Consider the following 25602-nt stretch of genomic DNA (forward strand, 5'->3'; position numbering starts at 1 on the left):
CCCAATGTCATTGCATCCATCACTTCCACCGCCATCGTCGTCGTACATTCAAGAATAAAGATATATGTAATCACAGCTTGACTGGTGCTCATGGTGATAACCATTATTCTTGAAATGTGTATTATTTATTATCCTATTTTAATTGTGGACCTGCTGCAAGAGGGAAGCAACCCCCAGGCAACAGGACCACCCATTGCTAAATGTCCTAACTGTGCATTAAAAGACAAGATTTGGGAGCCTGTGCCAAGGGGTTAGCCTCCAGCATCAGAGCTCCTCCTTGCCATCCCTATACTCCACATTATATTAATGTATAGGCATATAAACTTGTTTGCATACTAGTTTTCATCTATATAATGTATACATCTATGTAATTCAGGGGTAGGGGTTGTTTTATAACTTGAATAATAAATAGTTCACTTACCTGACCTTGACTTAGGGCTTACGTCTAACTTTGTGGCTTGTAAATGCATGTACAAAAGCTTGTCTTGTCTATATAACGGCAATCAATTGGTGACAAGTCCAGCGTGATCATGTATTGTAAAGTTTTGTACTGTGTTTCGCTATATGAAATTATTGAAAATATTGACTCTATTTCAGTAGACCTCCTATTGTAGCTTCCAACAATTTTTTTAAAACTAAAAACAGATTTTAAATGACCATTTTAAGACATTTTCATGCACAAAATGTATTTGATTCGACTTTTAAAAAGCACATACACAGGGTTCGTAATGCCACACTTTTATTTTTAACAGAAAAAAAATTAATGATACACAAATATGCTTGTTAATTTGATGGAATTGAATTTAAACAGGAACATTTTAAGTCTAACGCTCGGTCACACGTTGCCATTTGTTGTTAACTACGACTTAACTTGATAGTACGCCACAAGTAGGCAAACCCATAAGATTTTGTATCCTGTAAATTGAATAAATATCAGTTTATATTCAAGATTGTCTTCAAATAAATGCATAGGGGAAAAAATTGCCCGGTAGGAATCTATTCTGCCAGCAGCGGAAATCAAAGTTACACATGCAAGCGCATTGTCAACCATTTAATGAGGTGTTTTTTTCTTCAGTAAATTTGCTACAAAGCGGGACCATTATACTCCATTCGCTTAACATATAAAAATTTGTACAAATTAGTGCAGATTAGCCTGAGGCTCATGAGACGTATTGCATTTGTAGGAATCACAATTCATCCTGAATTTTTTTTTTTTTTCTTTAAGAAAGACATGCAACAAAAATGTTTTACAATAACTACAAAAATGCTTTAGTGGAATATGTCCGAGGTCAAAGGGAAGACATGAATAATTTACTTTTCTGTCATTGGCAAATATGGATTCTTGTGAGCAAATTGTTAATCCTGAGCTGTGTGATCACGATGTATGATTTGCAGTGAGTGACTGATGGGAATAATGTAAACTATATCAAAACGTCTTCACAATAAATGCAATAAAGAAAATCCAAACATTAAAAACATCAGTAGTGCTGCATTAAAGCTGAAGTCACTTTTCAAAACATGATTTAAAATTGAATGTTGCAACTAAATCAAGCATATGTATGAATAGAAATATCAAAAAAGTATACTACATTTTTATTGAGATGATGAATAATAGAACTTAGGTCAATTGAAAGCAATTATTCCATTTTAAAATGTTTAGAATATCAAATATTAACACGGGGAAAAAGCTCTGCTGTTGACATCAATTCTAATATAAGGCTAGTAAAATCTTCAACCTGCAAAATCAATAAGTATTTTCAGAGTATTTTCATAATCCAGAGTGTGAGACAGCATTAAAAAGATTGTCATTACAGCATCGCCGGCCTCGAGAGGTGTAGTGTGAAAGTGATGTTACTCTCACTTTGTTCAATGACTCTTAAACCATGCATGATGTATTACAAAAATAAAGCAACGTTCAATTACAGGCAATCAAAAAAGCTCCACAACTTCCCTGTGGTGACTTCTTGGCGTGACTTTAGGGTTATCCTGTTGTGTCCTGCTTTAGCCTTTGGCTTCTGGCCTTGTAAACTTCAATCAGGAGGTCTTTGACGTACTGAATTTCACGCTCTACCGACTCTGCCTTGTCCCTCAGCTCACGGTTGCGCCCTTCCAGGCAGTGCAGCTGTTCCTCCAAAGAATCTAACTCAGCCCGTTTTCTTTGGCGATACCTGCAACAAGCAAATGAAAGATTACACAAAAACATTCACGCTCAAAACTGTATTTAGTGAAAAAAAAGTTTACCTATGAGCCGCTGTTTTGTTCTGATCTCTTTTCTTCTGTTTGCGCTCTCCTCCTCCTTCTGCGGGAAGGACGTCAAATTCGTATTTCACGGCACATTGGTCTTCTTTCACCCTGCAAGATTCCAAGTTCAGACTATCCTTTGCCATCAAAAGACACTCTGGACTTGGATCCTCCAGGAAATTACAGTGCATTTCGTGCTGCCCTATAGGCAGATTCTCCGCTTTCACCTGCTCGGTGAAGAAGCCGTGAAAGGTCTCGGACTGGGGTGTTGCCGAAATGTAACAATTTTCACTGCTTTGGGCTTTCCATGAAACTGTGGCTTTTGTCACCTCCACGCCAGTTTTGATGCTGGTCAGCACTTCATTGTCAGCGGCGCCGTCGCTCACCTCTCTCATGCTATACATCAACAGATCTTCTTTCTTTAGCGAGTCGTCAAGCGTTGCCCCAAAATGGAATCCGCCAGCGGCTGCGGTGACCCTTGCGTTGCCGACGGAGTTGTGACCGAAGCGGCAGTTTTTCTCTTCTTTTGCTAGAATTGAGCATTTTCGTAGCTCGACAGCACTGCCCAGACAGTAGCCTTTTCCGGCCAACTGCTCCTCTTCCACGCAGCAATAACTAAGCGCCGAGTTAACGGAGTTGCTTCCTTTGGAACTTGAGCTGTTGTCGTAATTTTCACCGCATCTTAAACTGTCAGGGATTCTTTTCCTCACGTACGGGCTGGGACGACTGCAGCTGTACGGGGTGTGCCTGGGAATTTTGGAGCGCCCCACGGGCCCGCCACACACTCCTAGCAGGTCTAGTTCTCCGCTTGCCAGGGTGAGAAGAAATGGATTCGATTCCGGTTGGTTGGGTGCGGAATACGACGCATAAGGCAGCTGACTGAACGGTTGAGGACCAGTCAGCAGGGGACTCCGCTCACATTTTCCCAGCCTGGGACCTTTCTCCGGCAATGGCTCGGACAGGAAGTAGTCCTCCAGTTGGGCTAGTTCCTCTTGTAGCAGAGAGGTCATAACCTCTAAGTCAGAGGGCACTTGGATATCATTGTGAAGGGGTGACGGGGGAAGGGAGGCATTGGTGGAGGAAAGAGGGGAGGGAGGGTTTGGGAGGTACGAGGAGAAGTCCACTTCTTCCGTCATCCAGTCAGTGAGAACATCACCTGTTGACAAATGATCCTAGTTCAAATAATGAGCAAAGACAGCAAATTTCTTGACAGTCAAAGCAAGTCTACCTGTTTTTCTTACTTACTGTCTGGTAAGGAAGGATGTGCTGCAGTGCCGAGCCCACCTGAGATGTGGCAAAATATAAAAAAGCCCACTTAGCGCAACTCACCAATTAAGTGCTGACTCCCCTCTGACACCTCCCCCCTGCACCCCTGTGATTGGCTGTGGTTAGCCTGTGGGTGAGAGAGAGCGAGGGGGTCTGCCGGGCACGCGCGAAGCGTCTTCCAAACAGGAGCCGACGTCGCCATCATCATTCTGTCCATCGGCGCTTCGGTTCAGTCCGAGTCGGTGCATGTGCGGGAAGCAGGCAGGATCTGACAGCTGGGCCACAGAGAGCAGGGCTGGGTGGGCATAGTAAAACCTGGAAGAGGGAGAAGAACACTAAACATTGCTGACAAATAGATGTGAAAAGGGTGACATGGGAGGGTGGAGATGGCAGTTCTCAACTAAAATGAGGGCCCAATAGAGCTCTGTCCCATGGGCTTAGCTAACCAACATGCACTTGACGCATGGCAGCCAAAAGCCTCTTGGGAAGCATCAGGCTGTCAAGGGCCAAATGGTTGCTAAGGAACTCCCTGTGCGTGAGCCTCACACAAAGAGTGAGATGATCTTCAAATTGGATTAAACATGCTCATTAGTCATATCAAATTAATCACATAATCATTTGAACTGTTTCAATAACAACCATGTGATGAAATATTGACTACAGAAGTGAGAACTCCATACATTTCGATCTTTTTTCTCCATCATAAACTTCCGAAACATTTTAAATACGTTTTACAGTGTTGTCAAATCAGCTCAGAGAGGAATTTTATCAAAAACAATCGCTAAAAGACGAGTTAAGAGCATGACAAAAGTTACAAAACAAGACAAATTTGGCGTTACTTACTCCATTCTTGCAGAGAAATAGTTTAGAGAGCTTGGGGGTGCGTTGCCAAAGCAAAGCACGGATTCCTCTTGGTTGCAAGGTGTTGAAAAACTCAAAAAGCCATTGTGTCAGCTCGGAGCAGACGAGGATGAAGTGCAACTGTTGCAGCGTAGCGGCTGAATAGTAAACTGAGCGAGCAGCAGCGTGTTGGTGTGAAAGCATCACGGTCACTTTCACCTAGCAACCAACCACGTCACTGCTACTCGGCTCCGTATCCCTCCGCCTCCTCCGCGTTCCGTACAAGCGCAACCATCCAATAACGTGCGTCTCTTCGCCAAAATAACACTGGCAGTTTATGAATTAAACATTAAGTCATTCAAATATATTCAGTCACAAAAGTAAATTATGATGTCATCAACTCCTTTTATTGTAGTGCAAAATTCAGGTATTGTTAAGTTTATTATGTTAACCACGTCATCATCGTGAAACCAATTATTAATTTTACAGCGTTTTAAATAATATTTCATTTTTTTCCCACGATGCATTACTGATGAGCGTGTTCGTGTTGTAGGGCGTTCACCTCTTCCGGGAAACAAGCCTCGCGAGAACACGGACACGGGCTTGACTTGAGACCGCATTTTACTTATCAACGATCGGTATCATGTTTTAAAGTAGCCGTCCTCGTGTTAAACTTGTTCAACACTTTGTTGACGCGTAAAAACAAGAAGTAGGATAGCTGTTGCCTCTCTCTTGCATCAGTGGTCCGTGCTCTGCGCCTATTGGCCGAGCTGGCCAGACTGTCGCACGGTTATTGGTTGGAATGGATCCAGTGTGAATTGTGATTGGTCGCTGGTAGGCAAGGAGAAGACGCTGTTGTCTTTATCTTCTTGTGAGTGCAGCGGGTGCACATGGCTCACGTAAACAAACCAGCGGTGGAGATTTTTAATCCGGTGAAAGCTTTCACTTGTTGATGTTTACTCGAACTAACCAATCAGAAAACCTCAAGTTTATTTTCCCTAAGCAAAATGAATATAATTGACACTTTTTTTTTTTTTTTTTTTTTTTTACAATTTAAAACTATGCTTTGTTATCACAGGAGCTCAATTTATGTCCAAAGCAAAAAAATATCAGTTTCAGATACATCATTCAAATAGACCAGAAAACCTTGATAATTACTCATGTATTATTTTAGACATAGCAGCCTAAATGAATTAAAAAATGACAGTCATTCTCAACCATCTGACCACTACAACTTTGTTTTTCTCCATTCAGCAAATCCCAAGCTTTCCTCTGTTGCTATAGTAATAGTGGACACTGCCCCTACTTTAGACTTGTTTTCCGGTTGCTGTTGCCATGGGATTTGCATTCCTGTCCCGGCATGGTGTTTGTCATCCACCTCACCTCTGTTTCCGCTCTTCCCCTCCCAACCAAGCATCCGCCCAATCTGTTTGCTGAGTTGCATCTGTGTGCAATAATTGCCCGAAACAAATGGGCGTTTTCCCCGTCTTTGCAGCAATTTGTGTATTGACTACATTGACACATTTAGCTCGTAGTTACTCTGGCACGTCAGTGTATCGATTCCAGTTAAGCAAAGTGAGTTGTCTTAATTCAGATGATTGCCATGGCTTGAGGGAATGAAACATGCCTTTTGCATACAGATGGAGTTGAGCAAGGGCGTAGGTTTGGTCTTAATATTGGTAGGGACGATATAAGAGCATAACCTGCATGTACACTTTTTGCTGCGGACGGGACATTAATAAAACCAAACATATTTGGTGAATGGGGGTCAGGGCTACATTTCACACCAATATGAACCTAATAATTGATAGGCTAAATGATTAATGCAAAATAAATCTGTACTGACCTATGCTAACTTTCACATTGCAAAATTATGTCTTTGTTAAATCTAATCAAATAATTTTCTCCATCTTTTTTGAGTGTTAAAGGCAAGTTAACAGATTAATGTGTCAGATTCTTCCACTTACTTTAACTAAACGTTATTATTTGTTCGTATTGAGCCCATACATCTAAAAGTTGGTCATTTTTCACCTAAATCAAGAAAAAGATTCTTTCAAATAATGTTTTGAACAATATTCTTGAAATAAGAACATTTCTGACAAGTTTTTCTTTTAGAATTAAATATACAAACATTTTCCTTGAAATAGGTCTGTTAAGCCTATTTTCAGCTAGCTTTTTTCTTATTTCAAGAAATCTCAGTGAGTAAAATCGACTTGAAGAACTAGCAGTAGTGAAATTAGTGGTGTGTTCCCCACCTCCACAACTTTGACGTCTTTTTACATGACTTACAGTGGCTGCTGCTGGCAGAAAAAAACTTCTAATATCCCTCGTCTTTGAAGAGGGCGGGGGAGGCGGTATGTTGTATTTCTGTCGGGCTGTGAATGGGTGTGTGTGTGGGGGGGGGTCAATTCATCAGCCAATCAAACATGCGTTTTAGGGGAAAAAATGGACTGGCACATTCAGCGAGTGAAAAGGGGTCAGTGTAAGTCTGAACATAAAGTACTGTAATTCACTTAATAATAGTAGGATCAATTATATCCTTACAACATATAGGAGGGATAGATAGGAAGAAATGACCTATAGAACTGAAGTCATTATATAATGCAAATAAGGTTGCTTAAAAGTTGGTGGGATAATATGAGAATCCTGAAAAGTTGGTAGTGTTATGTCCCACCGTCCCTATGGAAACCTACGCCCTTGGAGTTGAGAAGCACTTCGAATGAAGTGTCTTTTATTTAACAAAATTAGAGGAATATCTTAACATCAATATTATATAGGGGAGAGCAGGGTTGGTTGTTGCATGAGTTTGTTGTAACACATGCCATAACTCCACCATCAAAGGGTTAGGGTTAGGGTTAGTGATAATTACGCCCATAAAAAGTACCTGCCACCACTGTGTTTCAGACATTGAAAAGCTTTTGGTCAATGTGTTGATGTTAATTTCTGGACTCAATTCAATTTTGTGTTGAATAGGGTCTACCTCTAAAAGAGCTCTTAAGTGCAAATAATTTGTTGTTTCGGTTGTTTTATTCTGTTGAAGTAATATTGTAAACCTGTTCTTTTATGTAAACCTGCTCTAATCTAACAATAATATAATTTATTTTTTTAATGTTAGTCGTTTAGTTTGGGGGAAAAAAACTTAAAATTCGTATTTTTAAAGTAAAAATTAAATGTGGCAAACAACTCCATAGTGTGTGACAGTCAGATGTGGGTAGAATAGGCAAAAAATTTACTCAATTAAGAGTCACGTTACTACAAAATAATATTACAAAAGTAACAGTAGTCATCCAAAAATTGTACTCAAGTACAAGTAAAAAAAAATGTTCCAGTGAAAAGAATACTTTGAATAGTGAATACTTCCTTCATAGTTACTAGTATGAATTTAAAGTATTTTCCGTGGTCAATGGGTTCCAAATAAAAAGTGGATGAGAGGTTTAGGTCCGCGCTTTCGATTCATGTTGAGGGCAGTGCTCTATGTCAAATACCTAATTTCTTACAGTGCTTTAAAGACGCCACATGATTGAACAGGCTAGCGTGATCATAGAACGGCAAGCTTGCGTTAAATTGGTATAATAGAGTCATTTGATTATTGTTGTGATTAGAGCTGAAACGAATACTCGAGCAACTCGAGTAACTCGAGTTTAAAAACTGATCCGAGTAATTTTATTCACCTCGAGTAATCGTTTATTTTTACAGCTCTAAGCATCACGTTTCGCTCGGACTACTTTTAATGCGGGACGTCACGTGCGTAGAGGAAGAAGCAATAAAAAAATATAAAAAACATTTCCGCAGCCGACAGCCGCTCCAAACTACGCTGACGTTGCTAAAAACTAGCCCGCATGATGTTAAGTTGGTTGCAGGTAGCATCTGAGGAGTCTCATAGAGATCACATGTATGTTGAACTAGATGCAATGTGCTAGACTCGGCCGCGTCTGGGCAGCGTTAATAAACAGCGGCCATCTTAAAGCAGTAGAGCGCTAAGCGCTAATAAAGAGCGCTAAGCGCTAAAAAATAAGATTAACGTTACAGTCTGAGTCACTAACTCACGTAACGTTAGCCCTGCGGAGGGCTAGGTTTCTATTAATTATGACCACTTTCGATGCGTGGCTAACGTGTCTTACATACAGGCTTTAACATAACATAGCTTTGTGGAGTGATAAGGGTGTAAAATAAAAACTCAATAATGCTAACTATCAATTTTAGCTTAGTAGTCATTGCTGGATAAAACACCAAGTAGCACTGGTCCCTAATGTGCTCCAATCCAGCCTGTATCATACATTTATCTTGAACACTGCAAAAACATAAAATCCTATCAGGACTTACAGTTTAGAGTAGCGTAAAACTTAACTAGAACTTAAAAATGGCTTGACACAAATAGAAATTCAATTGAAACAGGTGGGGAAAAATCCTAACTTTTAAGTGATGTGTGTTATCAAGCGTAATGACATTTTTAGGTATAAATATATATATATATATTTTAATAATATCTAAAGGTTTTTTGAGTGAAAGCAGTGAATTTGTCTTTTTTTTAATTCTAGTTACATCTGAGATGCAATTGTTGGCTGTTTTCAACAATATACATCGAAAATAAAGACATTGATTGACTGAAAATGGTTCAAGAGTAGATGAAATGTCTTGTTTTCTCATGTATATTTATAATTTCTCTTCACCTAAAAATATATTTGTTTTATCCGATTACTCGATTAATCGATAGAATTTTCAGTCGATTACTCGATTACTAAAATATTCGATAGCTGTAGCCCTAGTTGTGATGTCTCATTGGTGAAATTGGTAGAGCTACCCTTGGCATCGCTGGCAAAAACAATAATAAATCTAATACGTAGAACAAAGGAAAAATGTAATGACTCTTGTTTAGCCCAAAGAAGTGGAGTAAGAGTAACGTTTTTTCTTCACAAATCTACTCAGGTAAATGTAAAAAGAATGGCTTAGTAAAACTACTCATAGATGTACATTTTTCTCAAAAAGTTACTCAAGTAAATGTAACGAAGTATATGTAACGCGTTACTACCCATCTGTGGTGACAACTGATAATAAATCCGTTTTTTTTTTTTTAACGTATTTTCCGTACTATAAGGCGCACTTAAAAGCCTTCAATTTCTCAAAAGCCAACAGCGCGTCTTATAAGCCGATGCTTCATATATATATCGATCAATAATGATTAATCATGGCATGACAGTCCCTTTAGCAATGCTCCATCTAGTGAATGCATAACGCACCACCAAACACTACTACTACTACTACTACTGCGCCTTATACTGCGGTGCGCCCTATATATGCAGAGGCGCAGGAAGTGGGGTGCTGAGGGCACCCTCTGGTGTTGGGGAGTCTGTGTGTGTTATAGATAAATAAATAAAACATTGAAACAATAGCATATTTAACTCAGCACAACCTGACACTTTGTTTTCTCCCAGGTCACGTTGGATAAGGCGCTAGTGGAACTGAAAATTTACCTGTTGACAGAGGAGGCGTTTATATGGCGCAAAAACAAATAAGCGATTTTTTTCTTCACAAAAACAGCGAAATTTTCGAAAATTCAATTTGAGGTCGGAAATGAAGATGATTATGATAGTTTATAATAGTGCCCAGTAAGGCTGCATCTATCGATTATTTTAGTTGTCGATTAATCGATGAACTACTCTGTTCGAATAATCGAGTAATTGGATAAGGAACATAAAAAATTTAAATATTTGACTTGAGCTCTGCAACCCTCGTGAGGAAAAGCGGCATGGAAAATGAATGAATGAATGAATGACTTGAGCCTCAAACGTTATAAAAAACATAAATAAATGAGGATATACGTACAACAAAAGAACTATTGGCTAACGTACATTGCAAAAGTCAGCTAGTTTAAATGCTATAAAATGCCAACGTGTTTTTACAATGCTCTTTACAAATAGCTCAAACACATATTCCCACAAAAAATGGCTAAATATACCTTAAACTAAATTCCAAATGCATTTAAAAAAACATTAGCTCAAACAAAAACTTGGTTGGTCTTAACAGGGAGCAGCTGGAAGTCACACCAGCCATTAAATGCCTAATGAAGAGAAAAAAAACATATATAAGTCGCACCGGAGTATAAGTCGCATTTTGGGGGGAAATTTACTTGATAAAATCCAACACATAGAACAGATATTTCATCTTGAAAGGCAATTTAAAATAAAAATACAATATAGAACAACATGCTGAATAAGTGTACAGTATGATAATGTTATATGATGCATGAACAACAAAATGCGAACGTGGCCGGTGTGGTAACGTGGCCATAGCTATTAAGAGTTATTCAGATAACTATAGCATAAAGAACATACTAACAAGTTTACCAAACCATCAGTGTCACTCCAAAATACCAAAATAACATGTGAAATGATATAATAATGTGTTAATAATTTCACACATAAGTCGCACCCCCAACCAAACTATGAAAAAAAAAACTGCGACTTATAGTCTGAAAAATACGTTAAGTACTTAAACTATCCAGCATACGTGTGTACTGCCATTGCGCACTTCCTGTATGGAGAAAAAAACGCGAGCATGACAAATTTGGACCGAAACGGCTGTTTTGGGATGGTGAAAAACAAAACAAGCACCCCCTGCATTGCGTAACTTCCAGCACCCCTGTATATATACCCCTTATACTCTGATGCACCTGATTGTGTGGAAAATACGGTAAATGAAAGGATGTAAAATACAAGCCAAGATATTAAATGTCCCTGTAATATATGAATGATTATGGATATGTTATTTGGAAGATACTCATAAAATAAAATAAAAATGTGACAACCAACCCTGCTCTCCACTATCGGACGAATTCTTCACAAACCGTCTTAAACAGCATCCTAAAAAGTTCTCAGTATCCTTGTTCATTTCCAGTCTAGTAAGTGTATTACCGCCGCTAAATTGTAACTACTCGGAAAGAATCAAGATTTGTAAAAACCTGACGCAATCAAAAAAAACGCGTCGGTAATGGAGACTCAATTCAGATGGTAGTATGTCTGAGTCTCCCAGGAAATCGCTGACTGCTTTGCCCGGCTGCATTAATTGGTCCACTGAGGGATTCCTGTTTGCGCATCTTAAGAGAAAACCAAGGTGTCGTTCATGACAGCACTTAAGCATCCCTCATTCCAAGATTCAAAAAAGCACTTTTTTCTCAGTACCGACCGCTAATCTGTAGTAACTATGGATTAGGCCCAAAATAAGGATGCCAGACACAAGCCTCATTCGTTGTGTAAAATGGCAGAAGTCAGAAGAGTACATGCTGCATGCCAAGTGCACGTATGGCAAGTTAGTGGGGGTTACACCATCCTTTCATCATCAGCGCTCTCACAATTTATTGTCCTCAACTTTTGCCACACTTTGAACATACCATCAAAACAAAAAGCACCGATGTCAACGGTACATGTGCTTTTGCTTTTATTTAGTGTCTCTATTTGAAAAGTAATACATTTTACAGTATATCCATGATGTGGTAAAATAAAAGACATCACTGCCTTCAATTAAAATTTTGTATCGAAAAATGATTCGAACAAGAATGAAAGAGCTTTAAAATGCTTCGCAGTGTCGAACAGGTGTGTAATTGTCTTAAATATTATTTCAGTGTTTTAGTGTAAAATCACTTTTTTATTTGTAACAAACTGTTACACACATAAGACTGAATGACAAATTTACTCCTAAGGAAAAAAAAAACATACCATAATTTTCGGACTATAACGCGCACCTGACTGTAAACCGCCACCCATCAAATTCAACACAAAAACGGCATTTGTTCATCGATAAGCCACACTTGACTATAAGCCGCAGCTGTCCTTACTGTAATATTGGATATTTACACTAAAATATATTAACCAAGTAACACTTTATTTGACAGCGGCATCATAAGACCAAATGAATCACAATGAAGCTTCATTGCTTCAAGAAGCTTCATTTGGCCATCACTGCTCCCCTGGGGGACACAGTCAACCTCTGCTGCCACCTGCTGTCAATGCTTTTGTTTTCCAACATGCCTCCTAGCATGCATTGCAGTGCTACAGATATAAATTACAATCAAAACTCATGTTCTGTGCTAATTATATCTTCATTTACTCTTCCAGTTGTTTCATTAATTGCTAGCTCTGGTATTTTTAACACTTTATTTGACAGTGGCCCATAGACTTCATAATTATATTGACGGGACAGATTCCCCAGACCCTGCGGCACGCCTTTGCATAGGGGGCCATCCCACACCCCGCTTCAGTTATTGGTTGTCGGCCTTAGTTCTTCTCAAACACATGCAGCGACCCAACGCCGGATTCAGGTTGAAAAAGTACAAAAGCTGTATCGCATACAAACAAGAAGGATTGTCTCAGGAGGGATTTGTTCGAGGATTCAAAGTAATTATTATATTTTTCGTACCATGCATGCATTTTGAAATGTGAAAAAATCAGGTGGAGAAATTAGACGCTACAGCATTGGCATTATACTTCGCAATATTTACGTAAAATGAATGCTAATTGCCCGTTTTTTTGCTTTTAATCAAGAATCAAGACTGTTTTACGTCCATATCTGTAAAGAATTTGGGGATTTAATCATTTATTCACAAGAATTTCAACGTAAAAAACTCTGTGGCGATAAGGCAGTGCCACAGTGGCTTAAAGACTAGCAGCACATTCGACATATTTACGTAAAATAAATGATAACTGCCTGTTTTCTGGGGGGTTTTTTTTGCTTTTAACCAAGAATCAAGACTGTTTTACGTCTATATTTATAAAGAATTCAGGGATTTAAGCATTTATTCACGGCCCCGCGCCCTATGTCCCGTCAATACATTATGAAGTCTGAGAGTGGCCCCATATGCTAATTGCCCATTTTTTTTTTTTTTTTTGCTTTTAATCTAGAATCAAGACTGTTTTACGTCTATATCTATAAAGGATTCAGGGATGTAAGCATTTTTTCACAAGAATTTCAACGTAAAAAGCTCTTTGTGGCTATAAGGCGGCGCCACAGTGGCTTAAATACTAGCAGCACATTCAATATATTTACGTAAAATAAATGCTAACTGCCCGTTTTTTTGCTTTTAACCAAGAATTGAGACCATTTTACGTCCATATTTATAAAGAATTCAGGGATTTATGCATTTATTCACAGCCCTGTGCCCCATGTCCCGTCAATACATTATGAAGTCTAAGAGTGGCCCCATAAAACTGTCATAAGACCGTCATAATTATGACAGGAGACTGCCATGAGCATTAATGAATGCTTATGACAGATGTCATTTTGTGTCACCGGCAAATTATCCCACTTTTGAATGGATGTAAAAGATCCGAGCTGGACATAAATGGAGTTAAGTGACATTATTTGCCAGATGACACTTAATGACATCTATCATAAGTGTTCATTAATGCTCATGATAGTTTCATATTATCATTATGACGGTTTTATGGCAGTCTTATGACACCGCTGTCAAATAAAGTTTTACCTATTAACCCAAATAAATCAACCGGCACAGGAGTATAAGCCGCAGGATTCAAAACGAGGGGAAAAAAGTAGCGGCTTATAGTCCAAAAATTGCGGTAATTGAAAAGCAAATTCCACAATTATGCTTGTGTTTCCCCCAATCCACTATTTGACCGAGCCAAATTTACTTTAAAACTTGCTGCACGCAACAAGGAGAAAAAAAGGTCCCATTGGGTCTGGAGGTGTCTCTTGTAACACTCAGTGAAACCCCAGAGACTAAACGTCTGTCACTTTTTCGTTTTACACAGACAATATTCAGTCATCACAATCCATGCACACGACATAACACGTAACAGTAGTACAATTGTGACACAAGTTTATATCCTCCCCCGCCCCTTATTTTATCAGTAAAAATAATACTTGCACAGCAACTGTCTATTGAAGATTAAAATACAGGTCACACAATGCATAAACCTTGGCTATGCTGTGGTCACAACTCCTGTTGAGAAGGAAAATAATCAATATCTTACGATAAATTCACCATTCTAATATACAGTGGGGCAAAAGTATATTTAGTCAACCACTAATTGTGCAAGTTCTCCCACTTGAAAATATTAGAGAGGCCAGTAATTGTCATCATGGGTAAACCTCAACCATGAGAGACAGAATGTGGGGGAAAAAAACAGAAAATCACATTGTTTGATTTTTAAAGAATTTATTTGCAAATCATGGTGGAAAATAAATATTTGGTCAATACCAAAAGTTCATCTCAATACTTTGTTATGTACCCTTTGTTGGCAGTAACGGAGGCCAAACGTTTTCTGTAACTCTTCACAAGCTTTTCACACACTGTTGCTGGTATTTTGGCCCATTCCTCCATGCAGATATCCTCTAGAGCAGTAATGTTTTGAGGCTGTCATTGGGCAACACGGACCTTCCTCCACACTTCCATGGGGTTGAGATCTGGAGACTAGCTTGGCCACTCCAGGACCTTTAAATGCTTCTTACGAAGCCACTCCTTTGTTGCCCTGGCTGTGTGTTTGGGGTCATTGTCATGCTGAAAGACCCAGCCATGTCTCATTGTCACGTCTCGGAAGTCTTGTTAATGTTTTGTGTTGATTCATGTCAGATTCTTTTATTTTGGTAGTGGCGTGTCTCCTAGAGTTAACTTTACTTCCTGCCCTTGCCAATCAGGCTGATTGCGTCCACCTGTGACCCTCTGTATAAATAGCCTGCTTCTAACCTAGCCCAGTGTCTGTTTGTCTGCTATCCTGCCGTGTCCTTGTGTAAGCCCCTTTTTGAGAACGAGTCATGTTTTTGAACCAATGCCTTTTTTTTTCTAGTGAAATCTACTCACTTGATTGATGTCCAGCTGTTGCTGTGAATTTTTGTTGATTACTGTCCAGCCGATGCTGTGAATTTTTGTAAACTTCCTTTTTTTGAACTTTATTAATCTTTGTTTGGATTGAACTGTCGAGCATTTGGGTCCTTTAGTGCATCCTTGTCACTCATCTTCAATGCCCTTGCCGATGAAAGGAGATTTTGTCTCAAAATCTCTCGATACATGGCCCCATTCATTCATTCCTTTACACAGATCAGTCGTCCTGGTCCCTTTGCAGAAAAACCGCCCCAAAGCATGTTCTTTCCACCCCCATGCTTCACAGTGGGTATGGTGTTCTTCGGATGCAATTCAGTATTCTTTCTCCTCCAAACACAAGAACCTGTGTTTCTACCGAAAGTTCTATTTTGGTTTCATCTGACCATACACATTCTCCTAATCCTCCCTTCTGGATCATCTAAATGCTCTCTAGCGAACCGCAGACGAGCCTGGACGTGTACTTTCTTCAGCAGGGGGACATGTCTGGCAGTGCAGGATTTGAGTCCCTGGCGGTGCATTGTTTTACTGATAGTAGCCTTTGTTACTGTGGTCCCAGAACTCTAGGTCATTCACTAGGTCCCCCAGTGTGGTTCTGGGATTTTTTCCCACTGTTCTTATCATTTTGACGCCACGGGGTGACCTCTTGCATGGAGCCCCAGATCGTGATTATCAGTGGTCTTGTTTTTCTAATAATTGCTCCCACAGTTGCAGATTCAGTCTTACCAGCCTGGTGCAGGTCTACAATTTTGTCTCTGGTGTCCTTCGACGGCTCTTTGGTCTTGGCCATAGTGGAGTTTGGAGTGTGACTGACTGAGGTTGTGGACAGGTGTCTTTTATACCGATAATAAGTTAAAACAGGTGCCATTAATACAGGTAACGAGTGGAGCCTCGTTAGACCTCGTTAGAAGTTAGACCTCTTTGACAGCCAGAAATCTAGCTTGTTTGTAGGTGACCAAATACTTATTTTCCACTCTAATTTGGAAATAAATTCTTTAAAAATCAAACAATGTGATTTTCTTTTTTTTCTTCCACATTCTGTCTCTCACGGTTGAGGTTTAACCATGTTGACAATTACAGGCCTCTCAAATCTTTTCAAGTCAGAGAACTTGCACAATTGGTGGTTGACTAAATACTTATTTACCCTACATTATTAGATGTTTGGAAGCACTTTATCACTGAAGGAGTACAGTATCTTTGTGTCCTACACTGGGTGGGAGTCATTTGTAAGTCAGTCAGAGATTACCAAATTTTGCTACTATACTCTGTAACCCCCCCGACACTCAGTCCAGGGTTCAGTTAAGAACGCCGTTGTGTTTCCTTATCAACCTGTCCAGATTTCTAATGTCATCAGCTGCTACTGTTCAAGCAGACCACTGTCTAGGAAATGAAGTCATAGAATGTCATCAGGACCTTCGTGTTGCAAACACCCTGACCTGATGTAACTTGTGGGCTTAAATTATGTGATGTACTTTGTTAAACAAGATATCTTTGGAGGGGAACTCTGTTTAATCTTAAATTCGGGGCCTGCCGCTGCTCGACACAGATTAAATGAACATGTTACCGTAATTTCCCAAATATAAAGCGCACCCGTGTGTAACGCGCACCCCAACTTTACCTGTAAAATCGAGGGAAAATTCTTGTACTCATGTCTAAAGCACACCCTAATTTTAGCACCAATAGATATGAGTCTCGTGTCAAATATATTTATATCATATATATATATATATATATATATATATATATATATATATATACAGTGGGGAGAACAAGTATTTGATACACAGTCAATGGGAAAACCCATTGGCAGTGTATCAAATACTTGTTCTCCCCACTGTGTATATATATATATATTAGGGCTGTCAAACGATTAAAATTTTTAATCTAGTTATTTACAGCTTAAAAATTAATTAATCGTAATTAGTCGCAATTCAAACCACCTATAAAATATGCCATATTTTTCTGTAAATTATTGTTGGAATGAAAAGATAAAACACAAGACTGATATATACATTTAACATACGGTACATAAGTACTGTATTTGTTTATAACAATAAATCAACAAGATGGCATTAACATTATTAACATTCTCTTAAAGCAATCCACTTGTAGTTCTTAAAAGATAAATGTTAGTACAAGTTATAGAAATTTTATATTAAAACCCATCTTAATGTTTTTGTTTTATTAAAATTTGTAAAATTTTCAATCAAAAAATAAACTAGTAACTCGCCATTGTTGATGTCATTACACCATGCTCACTCCCCAAACCCATAAAATCATTTTGACCCAAGCGCCAGCAGAGGGCGCCAAACAACAAAAAACGTAACAAGCGGACATTACACTGCTGTCATTTTAATCTGAGCGGGGTTTGTGAGTTAATTGCGTCAAATATTTTAACGTGATTAATTTAAAAAATTAATTACCGCCCGTTAACTCAATAATTTTGACAGCCCTTATATATATATATATATATATATATATATATATATATATATATATATATATATATATTTATACACTATTACACAATATTTATATAATATATCGTGTACGTGTTATATAATATTTAACATTATATTATAACATTATAATATTAACATTATTTAATTACCCAGCGGTAAAACAGGTGGAAACATTAGCTTGAGCATCCATGTATATTAACCACCGCATGGCCAAAAGAACAAAAATAACTTGATGTTTCCGCAGAATTTCACTTTTGCATTGCACAGCTTGCAAACTTTTATTTGGGGGCGGGGGGGGGGGGGCTGTCCTGTTCAGCTGCTTGACACAGAGAATGGGTGTCCTATGGGTCTGAACTAGTGCTGCAACGATTAATCGATTTAACTCGAGTATTCGATTGCAAAAAAAAAAATCTTAAATCATCTCTATAAAAAATATTTTAAAATCTTTATGTTGGTCTTCCCAAGTTCTCTATTTATCGTCTGCAACTTGTTTAAAATGCTGCTGCTCGATTTTTAACCCAGACTTGAACATATAATTTCCGTGCTGTCATCGCTCCACTGGCTGATGTATTGTTCTCAATCTAAAGAAAAGTTGTATGAGTGGCCGAAGGATAGCAGGGCACGTAAATGGACATCTTTCGTTCGCACGAAGCAAATGAATTTCACACCATCATCGAGTTGTGTTCTCTGCTACAAACACTTCGAAGATGCCTGCTTCCTCAACCGGTCTGCTTATGATCAAGGATTTGCCAAAAAGTGTGATTTTTGGGTAGATGACTGATGACTTTGTCAAAGCAGAGCTGCCAACTATTGTGGAATGAACAGTAAAAGGTAGCGACGTTAGCCGAAAGGTAACTCGAGCCAAAACCCCGATTGTGTTGTGGAATGAACAGTAGACGCTAGCGACGTTAGCCGAAAGCTAACTCGTGGCAATTCCCGATCATAGTTGTATTGAGTTCATTTTGCCTACACTTATAAATTCGTCAAAACCTTTCTTTTATCCTAGGCAATAGTCGGTGGTTTATTTACCTGACATGTTTCGGCGAACACTTCTGCCTTTGTCAGAGGGTCCGAAGGCAGAGGTGTTCGCCGAAACATGTCGGGTAAAAAAAAGCTAACGTCGCTAGCTTCTACTGTTCATTCCACATGATTGGGGATTCGTCAAAACTTTTCTTTTATCCCAGGCAATAGTAGGTTTATTTACCTGACATGCTTCAAATCATAAAAATAATAACAGCCTATATTTTACCAATCTTGTAATCTCGATGGGTCTTGTCTCCATTCCATGTCAGGTAGTCTGGGCACATTGTTTGCATCCTGATTAGCGTCTGGCTAATACATGTACATCCAACATAAAATTCCAAACTCGTCCTCTTCCTCCAACTCTTCAAAAACTTGGATCTCCTCACTTGCGCTCGATCTATCGCTTATATCGGTGTTTGAATCATTGTTTGAAGGGCTTTGTAGGGCGGCCGTATGGAGCGCTGCCATCGCTGTTCTCGGTGTGACGTATCACTTCCGGGTTCGTCCCCTCTCAGGCTCGAACTTCGGAAACGTGATTATTTTGTCAAACATACAACATATAAATTATTTTTTAATTATTTGTTGGACAATGTTTAATTACTTTGATTGTGACCCTATTTGGCATTTTATGAAATTACTTCACATTTGGTCTTTAATATTTAGCCATTTTACTGTGTTTTATTGTGTTTATTGTTTATGTGTCTAAACCATTTGTTAAGGCATTGTAAAAAAAAAAATTTTTTTTAAACAGCATTTTATAGCATTTAAGGTAGCAGACTTTTGCTATGCAAGTTAGCTAATTGTTCTTTTGTTGTACATAGATCCTCATTATTGTGGAAAACACGGGCAGGTGATGTGGACCCAAATGCAGGGAAACAAAAGGCAGCCAGGGAGGTGGTGGTGATCTCAAAAAATGTTTTAATAATAACTAACAAAACACAAAGTACAACCAAAAGTACTGGGGATCAAAAAGGCAAGGTTCAAACAAAACTTACTTTACCGGAGGGTTTAGAACACGAGGGCTTGGAAAGGATCTTGACTTTGGCACAGACAATGACGCAACAAGGAGTGAAAAGAAACCAGGATCTTATATACACACATGCAGACAAGGGGTAACGAGACAACGAGGAACAGCTGGGTAATACAGGAGGATGCACTAGGAGCAGGTACACCAGGTGAAATCAATGGGTAATCACAGGGACAAGTCACACTAGGAAAAAACCAACACAAAACCTAACAATTATTTATTTTTCTTTATACCGTTTCAGGTATTTCAATTTTTTATGTTCCTTATCCGATTATTCGAACTAACTAGTTTATCAATTAATCGACTACTAAAATAATCGATAGCTGCAGCCCTTGTCTGAACAGTTTTAATGTATCACCCGGGAGTATGACACACTCCCATTGTGATTATTCGTTGTGTTTTGTTTATTAGGAGAATGCAGCAAACAGGAAGGGGTTATGGGTGGACAGAAAAAAAACGAGAGACAGAAGAGAAGAACAAACGACAATAACTAATACATTTAATTCCTAGCGTAATTATGAATATGTTTGTGCTATCGTTTGCTAGTAGTATTTCCGGTAGACACCATGTGGGGGGCCTGATGACCAAGGAGAAAAAGGAGGGGGGTGTCAGAAAGACATATGATTGGGAGGGATGGGGTGAACACAAATCAGCAATGAGAGGTGTGGAACCCAGTGTTATGTAAATCACTTGTAAGTGTGGATATGCTGACATCCTATTCCATGCTGCCTGATCCCTAATCCTGGCACCGATAGTTTCTTGACTTGAGTGTGTCTAATTGCACCCAGTCATGCGTGAATCCCATCAGACACGTGTCGGAGCCCCGACCCGCCCCCACGGCCGGCAGCTCAGGCTGAGGAGGCCACGCCATTTAGAAAAAGTGTGGAACACAGCCCTATTACTGTAGCTGCCAGGTCCCCGACTAGCAGCCATTACCCACTTTTAGTGGCACTTTTAGTCCCCCATACCACAGCACTTTGACATTATTAATTCCATATTTAATGGTGTATTTTTTTTAATTAACCTTGACACTTTTAGGCAAGGCAAATTTATTTGAAAAGCACAATTTAACACAAGGTAAAAGTGGTTCACATCACATGAAAATAAGCAAGACAATTTTAGTCTCCCATACACTTTGTCCAAATTTCTCTAAAATTGGAGGGGTAGTAAATTTAACTGAAACTAATCCACAGCTGGCTGAATACTGAAAATATTTCTAAAACAACAGCCTGGCTAATGATACAGTATAATTTTGCTTTAGCACTAAGTCATATAAGCCCTATGTAAATAACCGCTAGCTTGCAGTTGCGCTAAGTCTACGTGCTTATGCTGTTGAAAAAAAACTGTTTTCTTTGCTGTCTTCTTTCTCTTTCTTCTGACCCGAAGGGCTTTTGTCTTGTCATAAAGTTGACTTTTCACCGTAACGTCGCTCAACTGCGGAGGCTAAAAATAGCACCTTCAGGTAGCTCGCTGGTCTGCTGGGTGGTGAGACTAGGGTCCGTGGTGAAATTATCGCATTACAGGAAAAAGTGAAATGGGCAGAAGGCACACTAGAAAAATGATTTCATTATTATTTAAAGACTTATGAACGGTTTTGTTGTTCTTTTGTTTTATTGTTTTGTATAATTTTTTGAATACTGCTTTCATCAAATATTTGAATATTTTTCTTGACGCCTTTTTGGATGCGGGTGCGCCCTTAGGCAGTTGCTTAAATTGCCTTATGGGCGGCACGGGTCTGTGCACGTCCCACCGCCCCACGCCAAAGCCACCCCGTGGAGTAAAATGTATGTGGTGCGTTAAAAGAGGTACGGCAATGGCTGGGCCAGCCACCCACTACCCACATCTGTACAAAAAAAAATCTACACACCATTTGTTGGAGCAATACTGCAATTCTTATTAGTCTATTTTGAGTAGCCAAAATTTTTACTCAAGTAAGAGTAGTGTTACTTCAAAATAATATTGCTCAAGTAAATGTAAAAGTATTCATCCCAAAAATATACTCAAGTACAAGTAAAAAAAACAATTTGATGAAAGGAATGCTCAAGTAATGAGGCACATAGTGGGTAACTGCTTATGATGTTTGTTTTTTGTTTTTTTGTTTTTTTTTAAACAACAGTATTTTTTTTCTCAGCACAAAGGTATCTATAGAAACTCTTATTATTGTATTGTACTATAGCGTATTATATACATTAAGCCAAAGAAATACAAACAAACAAAAAACATTGAATTCCGCCGAGAGAAAAAAATTACATACATTCGTCCAACGAGCATGAGTTCCCTCTAGTGGAGAAAACATTATTATAAGATTATGAAATTAAAAGGATCATATTTCCAGTTTTCCATGGTCAATCAGTGCCAAATAAAAACTGGGAAAGAGTTTAAAATCGAGTCATGCTGAGAGCAGCGGTCTGTGTCCGTTTTAATACTTTATTTTTACGGTGCTTTAAAGACACCATGTTACTGAACAGGCCGGCGTGATTATAAAACGGCAAGCTTGAGTCTGATTGGAGCAATGGAGTCATGTGGTTATCGTTGCGATGTCTCATTGGTGAAACTGGTAGAGCCATTGTTGGTATCATCTTAGGCAATAATAAAATCAATGTGTAGAATTAAAAGGAAAAATTTAACGACTCTAATGTAGCCCAAAGTAGTGGAGTACGAGTATCGTTGCTTCTTCACAAATCTACTCAAATAAAAGTAAAAAGTATAGCTTAGTAAAACTACTCTTAGAAGTACATTTTTCTCAAAAAGTAACAAGTAACGGAGTAAATGTAATGTGGTATTACCCACCTCAGGTTGAACACAAAGTGGATCACAAAAATCCAAAATTTGATGAATAGGAAACTGCATTTAACCAGGGACCCTGTATAAGTATTTCTTGTTTATGTCGTAAAATGTCAAACGTGTTTGATTTGGGATATGGTGTATTCTGAGTCTTCGTCTTGTATTTTTATATCATAAAAAGCTGCCATTTGAAAAGGGGCGAGTACACTTTCTACACGGTAGAGTTCCTACAGTGCTGGAGAAAGGAACTCACTTTTAAAACTGTCAGTGAATGAAATTCAAAGCAATGGCATCAAGTGAAACTATTGTTCATTGTAATGTTTTGGATGGCCTCATTAGGTCACTGCTGTACATTGTGTTACTTCCCCTCCGGTTATGATAACTTTGTTGTTGCTGTGAAATCCCAAAACAGGCTTTTGTATTGTGATTTAATGATTTGTGTATCTCATTTGAAATTAATGACATTTATTTAGCTTCTCTTTCAAATGGAGGCAGAGGGTTATAGTATTAACTGCGTCTGGTGAAAGAGGCTTTCATCTGCTGAACGAGAGTGTGGGCATGTCTGGGCAAGGCAGGAAATTTCTCTTTAATCACCCAAATGAGTCTAATCTCATGTAGTAATGCAGAGCTGTATATGATATAAATATCTGAGCTGTGATGCCATGAAGGATGCTGGAGAGGAAATCTTTGACAAGTGATGATAACTTCATTCGGTCAGAGGTGAAATATTTATTTTCCTACAATTCCATTGCGCTTGTAACGGCAGCAATGTTACTAAAATTTTTAAAACAATAATAAAACCAACTCTATATCATTTAACGCTGCTTCACGCCACTGCCAACTGCAAGAACAATCCCCAAAACATGATCAACGAGATACAAGTTGTTGTATTCGATCTCATTAGATTACGTAGGCGTAGCAAATGTTGTGGCCTGTGCGTGTATCTCACCAGCCATAATCCTGGGTGTCAGTCCTACTTAGCAACTGGCTAATAAGCTCACACATCCCTCTTAAAGATCTGTTTGTTATTCTGCCGGCTGCAGCGTGAGGCTCAAAGATGTGTGAAACCTCGCCCAAGGTCAAACCAAAGCCAAGTGATGTGGAAATGTTCGGCCGTTTTTGGAAAGTCATTTTGTAGTTACAGTGTATCACAAAAGTGAGTACACCCCTCACATTTGTGGAGATGTTTAAAGTGCATGTGACACGAAAAAGCATGTTTATTTCATAATACACGCGGTATTTTATGCTCCTGAATGATTTGGACCACTTGGATGTGTGTGGAAGCGATCGCTATATTTATTTAGTTTTTTTAATCCCGCGCCATGAAAATGAGTGACTTCCGGCTTCGGTCTTGCATCGAGGAGGAAGGCGCTGTGACGTGTACGGTAGAAGGCGCCCTCTTCACTATACAGCGTACTGTTGTGTATGAGGACGAAGGATTCGGCTGATTTTGCGGATTAATATGTTTCTTTTTCGCATCACGCCAGCCAAACGACTGCAGAAAAATCAATCTCTATGAGGGAGAGGCGTATGCGCCTTTTTGGAGTTTCAAAATGTTCCCATTCACGGTGGATATTGGCCAAAACAAGCCCGACGACTACTGTGGGACCATTGGACTTACGAGGAAGTGAGTAAACATTAGTATTATGTCAAATATTAATACAGCTATTACAAAGTAAACACTACAAACTTTCTTTAAATAAAGGACTACTTATGTTTGATCATTGATAGGCATGTAAAAAGCTCTCCTCATGCACATTAGCAGCACGTTAGCTGCACAACAGCTGCAGCCACCCTCCTCCGGGGAACGAACTGTAAATTGCTCTCCGCCGGGCGGTTTGCCGATCCGCAAAAACAATCAACAACCCAGTCATCATGTCAAATAATCCAGGCTATTCATGTGTGATTTTCCGCTTCGAAGACTTTGAAACATCACTCGGTTCGGGTTAGCATGTCGGCTAGCTGTCACGCCTTTTGGTTTGTTTACATTCTCCGAAGCCGGGGAAGGGAAATGACATATGTCCGATTTAGGTGTCATAAAATATCGTTCGGGAGGTGCGACAGTAAAGGTGCCATGTCGTCCTGAATAAGTGCATTTTTATTATTTCATATTCCATTTAGCACAAGACTTATTTGTCATGACCATGCCATTTATTTAGCAATTGGGGAAAATACTTGGATAAAAAGAATATCCTGTAAAAATATTGAAGTAAAAGAGACAGAAACAATGACATTTTGCAGCTCTCTTCGTCGCGTTTTCCTCGTTGTGAATAGTTCCCCCTCGACGGGCTGACTAGTCCTTCTCAAGCCATTTATTTAGCTATTGGGGAAAAATACTTGGATAAAAAGAATATCCTGTAAAAATATTGGAGTAAAGAGACTGAAACTGACATTTTGCGGCTCTCTTCGTCGCGTTTTCCTCGTTCTGAATATTTTAAGTCTAAGTATACCTCTGCTTAATATTGTGTCCTCTTTAATATTAAAGAAAAAATAAATAGCTCAACTTACAATAAAGTATAGAAAAGAAAGTGCATCACTTTGCCTGAATTAAAAAAAAAAAAAAAGTCACATCCAATCTGTAAAAATACATTCGCTGTACATTTTTAACCATTTGATAGGGAAAAATAAATTTTAATAAAATCAATAAACAAATAATAATACATTCAAATAACCATTTAACCGTAAAAACAAAAAATAATCAAACAAAAACAACAGTGTCATTGGACAGTTAGACAGTTTTTATTCTTGCTATTTTGCACTGAGCAACTTGGTATGCCACCTTATATGATGTTAACAATGCTCGCTGGTTTACTGATGTAACACCGCGAAACAAAGCGGGACGATTCTTGGCAATATTCGGCACGTCTTGGTTGAAAAAAAAAAATCAAGTGGCTTATCAATGTGAGTGGGGTCTAATGTTTATAAGCGACATCTTATTAGATGTGGCTTCCTGCTGTCCGTTGCAAACATTTTCGGACACAGACTTGTCTTTTCTCGTCTCCGACTGTATTAAAAGTCAAAGCCAAACGTTACATTTGCTTAGTCATATTTCCTCGTCTTAGCTCATCATATCTCCAGTGCTATTTGCTGTGTGCTCTGGTTTTGTTCAAAAATACTGCACACACTTTGAA

At 38.8% G+C, this 25602-nt stretch overlaps 1 protein-coding gene across 3 annotated transcripts; it reads right to left on the minus strand.

Moving 5' to 3' along the window:
• Nucleotides 1-722: 722 nt before the first annotated feature.
• Nucleotides 723-4600, minus strand: atf5a (activating transcription factor 5a). Of its 3 annotated transcripts, XM_057820132.1 has the most exons (4): nucleotides 4351-4600; nucleotides 3571-3822; nucleotides 2242-3397; nucleotides 723-2168 (listed from the first exon to the last, which is right to left on the minus strand). In XM_057820132.1, exons 2-4 carry the CDS (start codon nucleotides 3722-3724, stop codon nucleotides 1982-1984), a joined length of 1497 nt encoding a protein of 498 aa, XP_057676115.1. In that variant the 5' UTR covers nucleotides 3725-3822; nucleotides 4351-4600; the 3' UTR covers nucleotides 723-1981. The 3 variants fall into 3 exon arrangements, with proteins under 3 accessions (XP_057676115.1, XP_057676116.1, XP_057676117.1); XM_057820133.1 differs by lacking the exon at nucleotides 4351-4600 and having other exon boundaries at nucleotides 3487-3703; XM_057820134.1 differs by lacking the exon at nucleotides 4351-4600 and having other exon boundaries at nucleotides 2242-3413; nucleotides 3487-3703.
• Between the last annotated feature and the right edge of the window lie 21002 nt (nucleotides 4601-25602).

This window comes from Corythoichthys intestinalis, chromosome 18 (assembly GCF_030265065.1).
Source record: "Corythoichthys intestinalis isolate RoL2023-P3 chromosome 18, ASM3026506v1, whole genome shotgun sequence".
Lineage (NCBI taxonomy): Eukaryota > Metazoa > Chordata > Actinopteri > Syngnathiformes > Syngnathidae > Corythoichthys > Corythoichthys intestinalis.

Excerpts from the sequence above, each read along its gene's own strand:
- atf5a (XM_057820132.1), bottom strand. The coding sequence starts at position 3,724 with ATGGACAGAATGATGATGGCGACGTCGGCTCCTGTTTGGAAGACGCTT. Across the intron at positions 3,398-3,570 it reads GGGGAGTCAGCACTTAATTG|GTGATGTTCTCACTGACTGG; the intron begins GTGAGTTGCGCT and ends ATTTGTCAACAG. Across the intron at positions 2,169-2,241 it reads AACAAAACAGCGGCTCATAG|GTATCGCCAAAGAAAACGGG; the intron begins GTAAACTTTTTT and ends TGCTTGTTGCAG.